Genomic DNA, 8885 nt, shown 5'->3' on the forward strand with positions numbered 1-8885 from the left:
ACAAGTCCCATGGTAGTTCTTGGATTTAAACCTTTGCTGTTAACATACAGGATCTGCAGACTTTCAATCCTGGCCTGGGGGTAGCAGCTCACTCCAAAATGCCAGTGCTGTATGAATGAATCTCCTCTGACAATCTTCCTGGTTTTTAGGGGTGGAAGTAGGAGGCCACTCCTTGATGTACATCTAGCCATTAAAAGATTGGAGCCTTCTTGTGCCTCTCCATGTCTGGCCTTGGGCAGTGGTTGCTTTCAGGGGTTTCCTGCACTTCTAGTATTGGCTTTTGGAAGCAGTCAAGTGTCAAATCTGTTCTCTTCCCATCTATCCTTTTTTTTTTTTTTTTTTTCGTTTCTTCTAATGCTTCCTCCTCTTCAGAGTATTAAAGAGTTTGAGCTTTGCTCTAGGAAGCTGTTAATGTCCTGAGTTGAAGGCAACCTTCTTTAAATCCTCTGCTCTTCTAAGAGAGATTTGATTCTTGGAAATTTTCAGTTCTTTCTCTGTCAGCCATTGTTATCTTTTTTGACTCCTTTTTCTATTTTGGATTTCACCATGCACAAACATCCTGTTTTCTGGTGTGAAAGAGGCTGCATCTCAATAGAGCAACTCTGCTTTCCCACAGGAAGCTCAAGTGACAATCGAATGCACCATTCCACAAAAGTTCCACCGCTCCATTATGGGCCCCAAAGGGTCCCGGATCCAGCAGATCACCCGGGACTATGGCGTCCAGATCAAATTCCCTGACAGGGAGGAAAACCCAGGTATGTCTGTGGATGCATTTTAGGATGGTATTTGGGATGGTCAAATAAGTGTAGTGTAGCATATACTCTGTACCAGTGGGTATGTTCTATTTAAAATTTATGGAAAGAACTGATCCCTGGTGTTCCTGCAGTGTCCTTGAATCTGGGCTTAGCATCAACCTTGTCCTCTTGGGAAGGGAACAGTTTCAGGAGGTCAAACTGCAGACCTGGGTGTTGTGAACATGTTGTCACTGCAGAGTACAGGGAGAGAACCCTGACAAAAAAATGATGTTTCTGAGCTCTGACTGGTGGCTGAGCCTTAGGATCTGGAGGAGGGAGATGATGAGTGAGGAGGGGGCTCTGTGCATTGAACACAAGACTTTGCATATTTTCAGCCCCTGTTGTGGAGCCAACTGTGCAGGAGAATGGTGAGGAAGGTGGGGAAGGCAAGGAAGGGAAGGACACAGATCCCAGCTCTCCGAAGAAGTGCGATATCATCATCATCTCTGGCCGCAGGGAGAAGTGTGAGGCAGCAAAGGAGGCGCTGCAGGTGTGTGGCTTTCTTAGTCCCTTACCCTGTTAATGTGGTGATGCTTGGATATAATTTGTGGTGGTGGTAGTAGAAGTCCAGGTGCAATGCAAGTAGTCAGTGATGTTGGCTGTAGAGGGGGTCTGCACTGCTCAAGGGAAGCCCCTCTGCTCTGTGACTTAGCCTGGCAGCTTGAATCATAGTGCCTGACTTTGTAATTACTAGTGCTTGTAAGCAGCCCCAATAGCCATAAAAGCATGACATGATTGTTTTATGGAGCACAGCTGAGAAGAGGAGGAGTCTGGTTGAGGCTGAGTCATTCCAGGTTCAGCAGACCTTGCCATGCTTCTGTAGTGATGTTTTCCAAGTCTCTGCTAGACTGAAGCCAAGCATATGAAAGCAACCTGTCCTACAGGTGGGGTTTCAGATGGCTTCTTTCAAAAATATGTAACAGGTCATTTTGGTGCTCCCAGCTGTCCTTTCTGTCAAATTTGTATCCTGACTACAAGGGAATGTACCTCTGTTCAGCAACGTGTTCTTATGGGCAAGCAAGTATATGGCAAGCTAGAAGACAGGAGCAGCTTTTCCCCTGGTAAACTGTGATCCATCCCCTGCAGGCTCTGGTTCCTGTCACCATTGAGGTGGAAGTTCCCTTTGATCTTCACCGTTACATCATAGGCCAGAAAGGAAGTGGGATCCGCAAAATGATGGATGAGTTTGAAGTAAGTTGTTGCCCTTCATTCCATGTCCTCTGTCCTGGAGAATCTGTAAGTGACTGTGTTGGGGGTTTGGACAGTTACAACATACTGAGGTCTGCCAAGGCTCCATAATAGGAAAATGATCCCTGTGTATTCTGGACCCTGGATCCAGAGCTTGGTATGTTTTGTGCTGAAGCTGTACTATTGGTCTGGTTTTGTGAGTGTTGCATGACTTGTTTGGTGTCTGCAGCGATTCCTCATCAGTGTGAGAGTTGTTTGCCTCCTGGGCCCTGGGAAACAGCTCTGCTGTGTCTTCCAATTTAGGAGAATTCTCTAGAGCCTCTGGGGCTGATGCAGGTTGGCTGCAGTCAGTGTTGTTGAATATGTATTTGTTTCCTGGCCTCTCTAGGCCAGCGCAGGGGCAACAGAAACAGAGTCCTATTCAAAAACCATCTAGAGATGGTCCCAGGCAACTGACTCCAGGTGGCCCAACTTGATGACCTCCAGAGGTCCTTTAAAACCTCAGTCATTCTGGTTTTTTTAGGCTGCCTGGGTGGGAGCTGGTCTTGGTGCCAGGGGAGACCAGTGAGATGCTATCTTGCAGTCAGAGGCATCACAAGTGATACAGAATGAGCAGTGATACAAAATGATAATTGCTACTTGTTACTCAGGTGAACATCCAGGTGCCTGCTCCTGAGCTGCAGTCAGATATCATCACAATCACTGGGCTGGCTACCAACCTGGACCGTGCCAAGGTCGGGCTCCTGGAAAGAGTGAAGGAGCTGCAAGCTGAACAAGAGGATCGGGTAAGGCCTGGGCCTGTCCTTCCTTCCAGCCAAACATGGCTTCAGCCGTTGGGCACAGACTCCTGGAACACCTCATTTTTAGGGACACCCTTAGCTGCTTTGTGGGTGTGGAACGGTCATAAATGGGTTACTCAAAGGTAGCTCATTTACCATGAACTGACAGGAGAGTTTGGGAATTAACTTTGGATTGTCCAGGTCTCTCTCGCACCTTCACATACTTCTGAGACACTGGTGGGTGGGAACCTCGCTGTGCTGCCAGTGTCTCTCTACCTAGCCTCACTGAATCCTTATCACAACTCTGAATAATAGGTTAGGGATGTTTGCTCTTTGCAGTTTCCCTCTGAACTTGGCAAAAGCACAAGGCTCCAGTGGATGGATGGCTTGGGTGCTCAAGCATGGCCCTGCAAAATCTGTTCCATGCATCTCAGAAGCCAGAAGGGAAATGCTGCGACTGAAGTGGACATCACTGGAACAGCCATGGTGTGTTCCCTGCTCTCACTCTGCTTCTCCTGTTCCAGGCCTTGCGGAGCTTCAAACTGACAGTCACTGTAGATCCCAAGTATCACCCTAAAATCATTGGGCGGAAGGGAGCAGTGATCACCCAGATACGCACAGAGCATGAGGTCAACATCCAGTTCCCTGACAAGGATGATGAAAGCCAGGTGAGAGATCAGACAGAGTGCAAGGATGGCTAGTGGTTGTCTCTGAGCATCTTCTCAAGAGCTTTGAACTCTCTCCACTGCCTTTGGATAAGGTGGATGGTGAAGGGAATTAGCAGGGAGAAAGCTTGCTCAGCTGCTTATGAGCTTGGTCACTCACACATTTCTGTGCCCCAGGCCCAAGACCAGATCACCATTACTGGCTATGAGAAGAACGCTGAGGCTGCCCGGGATGCCATCATGAAGATCGTTGGTGAGCTGGAGCAGATGGTTTCTGAGGATGTGACTCTGGACCATCGTGTTCACGCACGCATCATTGGTGCACGTGGAAAAGCCATCCGCAAAATCATGGATGAGTTCAAGGTGAGCAGTGGGGCAATACCACACAGGTCAGGCTTGGCCTGAGCAGCCACGTTCTCCTGTGGAAAGAGCCTGGTGCTGAATGAGGCTCACATCTTGTGGTTCTTGTGTCGTGTGCCTGTTCAGCATCTTCAGCTAGAACAGAAGGGAAAGAAAAGCCAGTGCTTCCCTGCTCACTCCACCAGCATATGAGCCGCATCCATAGCTCAGGGCACCCTGATATGCCCAGGGCACCTCAGCTATCTGGACACCATAGTCAGACAGCAGCTGAAGCATCCCCACACCCCTCAGCTCTGAGTCATGTTTCTCTGGAAGCCAGGCCAGGAGCTTTTCCTGTTTTGCTGGAACCTAGACAGAAGTGGAACCTGGGAATGCTTTCTCAGTGCTCTGGATTAGCTCTGCAAGCAGCACTGAGTTCTGTGCCTCTCTGGAGCCCTTGTGTTTGGTTTTTTGCAGACAGGGTCCCAGATGATCTTGAGAGAGAGGAGGAGGTATGTATGTCAGCTACTCTGATTACTGGAAGTGGGCAGCCAGGCCTCTTGCTGGGAGGCTCTGTGAGGAGGCTGTCCCCAGACCCCCCAGCTACTTTGACTTAATTCAGGGAATTCTTCTGGCTTTCCTCTAGCCCATTATGGATCCCCTTGACTCTAGGAATCGTGGCACATTCTCAGGGCTGTGGATGTGGCAAAGTTAGCTGGCTCTGGAAGGTCAGGGACCTCTGCCCTGATAGCATATGGCATCAGCAGCAGGCTTTACTGCAGGGCCAGCAGTGAATGTGAGTACTGAGAGGTGGGATTCTGGAGACTTGCATTTTTGCTGGGCTCAGTTATTGAAACAAACTGGTTCCCAAATGAGCAGCCTTTGAGTTTGTTCCTGTCTTGTTTAGATTTCTGGCACCCATCTGGAAGGCAGGGTGTGAGAGAGCGCAGTGCTTGTGTGTGGGGTGCACTAGGCCAGCTCTATAAAGCCATTGTTAGCCAGGATTATTCTGTGGCAAACACTGAAAGCTCATTGTTGTTTTGCAGTGATGGCTCAGTGGTAAAAATGCTTGCAGGAGTGTGAGGACACTGTCTGGAAATGCAGCCCCTCTCCTGCCTGTGCTGCAGGAGCTGCCTAGAAAACAGTGAGCCTCTGGGAGTGAGAGCGGCAGAGTCTGCTGGAAATTGGGTCCTTACTACAGACTGCTCTGCTTCCCTCCACATGAGACTGGGCAAGCTTTGGGGCCAGCTATATACCTGCTGACCCCTCAGTGTCTGAGCTGTGGAGGTCTGAAACAGACTTGTGGCTGTGAACAGACAGTAATTAGGGCATCAGTGACAGTGATCTGTGATTCCAGTGACAAGGGTCATGGCATTTCAGATGTGCAGGTATCAGTCTTACACTGTTCTTTGTGTTACAGGTGGATATTCGCTTTCCCCAGAGTGGAGCTCCTGACCCCAACTGTGTGACTGTGACAGGACTCCCTGAGAATGTAGAAGAAGCTATTGATCACATCCTGAACTTGGAGGAGGAATATGTAAGTGTTCAGCAAGTCCGTGATGGGGCTTAGCAAGAGCTTCCCCTGCCACACAGCTGGATGTCTGAACTATGTCCACGTGGTATTTTCTTCCACTGCATCAGAGAAATTGAGCCCTGTGTGGGTGGCTGTCAGCCTCCACTGTAGCTGTCCTTCAAACCAGCTGGACTGCCCCCTCTCCTAATGTCCAGACAGGACAGTGAATGGGAATGCTGGGACACCTCAGGATGTGCATGTTCTTGCCTTGTAGCAGCCTGCACCATTTAAAAGTTGTGCCCCTCAGACTAGTGCTGATACACCATTTTTGGACATTGTAGAACAGGCTGGTGAGCTTGAGCAGGTTGCAATGTGGTGAGATGGAGGGGTGGGCATTTTATTCCAGTTTGAGGAGCTATCCAGATGCCCCCTCACTGGTTGTGTTACTGCAGCTTGCAGATGTGGTGGACAACGAGGCAATGCAGGTGTACATGAAGCCCTCCTCACATGAAGAGTCCAAGGCCCCATCCAAGGGCTTTGTGGTGAGAGATGCCCCCTGGGCCACCGTCAACAACGAGAAGGTGAGTGCTGCTTGTGCTGCAGGCTGGGGGCACAGAGCATGGGGACACTTCTGTCTGTGCTGGGGACACAGCATTCTCTCTCCCTGGTAACAGAGAAGGCAGCTTTTAGCTGCTCTCTGTGGCCTGAGCACAGGCCTGGGCTCTCCTGTCCAGCTTTCAAAGCACTTTCCCAGTGTCTTGTCACTCTGGCTACGTCAGTGTGGAGCTGTTGGGGAATGGGGGATCATTACCAGAAAGTGTCCTGTCAGGCTGTGTTATTTTTAGGGGTAGGGCCTGGGACTTGAGACTTATGCTGCAGCACAGAATTGGCTCAGTGTTTGCAGCTCTGAGATGGGACATGTGACAGCTCATCCTCAGCTGCCCCAGTGCTGCTGCTGGGCTGGCCTGACCCTGTTCCAGTGTCCCAATTACTGAGCTGAGACCCTTGGAGCCCTTTGCACCTTATCTGCACCCTCCTCAGTGCCACCTCTAGGTTTCCTGGGGCCACAGTGAACCTTTTTGTCCCCTCCCCATTGTCTCTCCTCCTGGGATATCAACAATGCTGCTTAGCTCAGGGCCTCACCACATAGGTTCACAGCAGGGCAGGAGCTTAACTTGTTCCCTTTTTGTTTGCTCTAGGCCCCTGATATGAGCAGTTCTGAAGACTTCCCCAGCTTTGGGGCTCAAGTGGCCCCCAAGACTCTTCCCTGGGGACCCAAACGATAATGACCTGGAAGCAGAATCTCCTCCAGCCCGCTGCTCTGACACTAACCTGCCACAAATACTTCCTGTCTGAAATCTGACCCAGCGGCTGGAGCACAAATCAATTGTCCCAAGAGGTCTCCTAATGGTGTCTGGAGTGCTAGACCCCATCCTGCTCCCCTCAGCTATCACCGTGTCTAGGACCCACCCTCATCTCTTGATGGATATTCTTTCCTCCTTTGGAACAAGACTTCCACTCAGATTCAAACACTAAATGTGTGTGTTTTTGTTAGAAACTTCATAATTGACTCCAAGTGGCTAAGATTTGCAGCTTCCCAAGCGCTAGCAGAGCAATCTGCTCTCTTGAGCATGTCTGACTAGGCATTCTCGCCTTCATTAGGAGACCTCCTTTACTGTGGCTAGGAATCTACTTCCTGTCTCATGACCTCAGGAAATAAATTTCCTTGACTTTATAAAGCCAAAACGTTTGCCCTCTTTCCTTTGTGTTTATCCCAGGCCTTACCTTACCTTTGTAGAGTGCAATCAACTTTTTTTCCTTTTAACTGCCAAAAATTCATTTAATGCTGATAGCTGACTGTGGGGAGAGAGCTTCAAATTATCTATAAGGTCAGAAACCTGCTTTTTAAAGAAACAAAACTTTCAATAGGCTGTAGAGACAACAGAGATGGAAGGGGCCAGAACAACGTGTGACTTCCCTGGTCAGGAAAACACCTTGTGAGCGCAGCGAGCGCGCGTCCCTGCGCTGCACCAAGCACAGCCCCAGCCTGCACACTTGACCAGTCTTCCAGTGCTCGATGACAGACCCCCACTCCCTGTTCCCCCTTGCCAGCAGTGTGAGCAGGCAGGAGAGCCAGCACACGGCTGTGTGGCCGGATGGGACAGGTTTGGCTCAGCTGAGGTGGCTGCAGTGACGTGGCTCAGGAGCAGCTGGTGGGACACACAGCCTGGAGAAGCTGTAGCTCGCTGTTGGTGCTGCAGCAGCTCGGCATGAGCAGCAGGCACACCGTTCCTGTTGCCTTCTTTCTACCTCAAACAGCAGTGTGATGGGGGCCTCTCGATGGTTGTGGGTTAGCAGCTGCTCCAGCTGTCACCTGGGCAGCCGTAGCAGAAGCGTGGAGGAGAAGCAAGAGGAGCCTTGTGTCTCCGCACAGCTGTGAGAGCTGCTCCAGAGGGAAGCAGAGCATGGTGGTACTGAGGCAGGCTGTGAATCCATAGGACTACATGCTGAGCTAGCACAATGCTTGGCCCCAGGGCCGTGGTGCAGCTGTGCTGTAGCCCTGGGCTGCAGAGGTGGTGTGAGCCAGGCTTCTGCTCCAACATTACTGGGGGTTGATGTGTGTGTTGAGCCCTCCTGAGACCTCCATCATGTGGTAGAGGGTGATCCATGATCTCTACTCGGGGCCTCTTGCACCTGGGCCCTGCCACAGCTTGCTCAAAGGGTGTTGTCTGAGCTCCTCCAGCAAGTAAAAGGAAAACCATGTCTTCATGGAGGGAGGCGTGTAGCATGGGCTTTTTGTGTGCCGCCTCTTCCCTGCATTGGTCCTACAGAGCTTGTAGTGTGAGCCATTCCTCTGTCCCAGCTGCTTCAGCTCTTGGACAAGCAGGAGTCCCTAGCCTCTCTTCTCTAGTGCTACTGACAGAGCACAACTGGCAGGCTGAGCCCAGCTGCCTTGCCTTTCCCTCCTTGGGACAGGCCAAACATGCCGATGCTTTTCCTTCCTGCGCCAGCTCTTCTTGGCAGAGACTGCTATGCAGATGTCAAACCAAAACCTCACAGTGCTCTCCTGTAGCCTGAGAACTGAGTGAAACGGACCATGGCCCCTTGTGGGGTGCCTGGTTGCCCCAGATGGACAGGGCAGCCTTGCCTCCAGCACGGGAGAAGGGGAACTAGGGAGGCACCTTCCCATCTGCGTCTGTCAGAAAATGGTTAATACCCTGTAGCTTAGGTCTGCCCTGCATCACCAAGCCTATCACCCCCTCCTCCTCCTAATGCCCCCGTGCCCTCACCAGTTGCACAGCAAGGCTTGAGTTACATCCAGGGCACCCACTGCCTTGTGCTCATGCCCCACAGCCCAACCTTCCACTCTAAAGAAGGTCATGAAGTGATTGTACCTAGTACTGTCCCCCCACCACCCTCCTTCCGCAGCAGACTGTGGCATGTGTCCATTTCTTCTCTTTGACGTCTTCCATATTGTACGTTTCCATAGCAATGATCCCTTGGCCTTAACTTTGGAATTTGGAGACTATATGCAAACATGTAAAAAGGCTCATGAGTATGGATGACACTGGAATTTTATAAATTCTAAAATAAAACCTGAAACAGC

General features: G+C 50.7%; 1 protein-coding gene across 4 annotated transcripts in view; it reads left to right on the forward strand.

The window, feature by feature from the left end:
- The window catches only part of HDLBP (high density lipoprotein binding protein), a 38773-nt gene extending 29888 nt beyond the window's left edge, over nt 1–8885 (forward strand). For all 4 annotated transcript variants that reach the window (XM_030280451.4, XM_072933584.1, XM_030280452.4 and 1 more), the window contains exons 20-28: nt 617–755; nt 1130–1284; nt 1881–1985; nt 2633–2767; nt 3286–3429; nt 3604–3789; nt 5186–5302; nt 5731–5859; nt 6478–8885. In XM_030280451.4, coding sequence (XP_030136311.1) covers nt 617–755; nt 1130–1284; nt 1881–1985; nt 2633–2767; nt 3286–3429; nt 3604–3789; nt 5186–5302; nt 5731–5859; nt 6478–6564 — 1197 coding nt within the window. In that variant the 3' untranslated portion in view covers nt 6565–8885. The remainder of the gene's footprint in view (nt 1–616; nt 756–1129; nt 1285–1880; nt 1986–2632; nt 2768–3285; nt 3430–3603; nt 3790–5185; nt 5303–5730; nt 5860–6477) is intronic.

This window comes from Taeniopygia guttata, chromosome 9 (genome assembly GCF_048771995.1).
Source record: "Taeniopygia guttata chromosome 9, bTaeGut7.mat, whole genome shotgun sequence".
Classification (NCBI taxonomy): Eukaryota; Metazoa; Chordata; class Aves; order Passeriformes; family Estrildidae; genus Taeniopygia; species Taeniopygia guttata.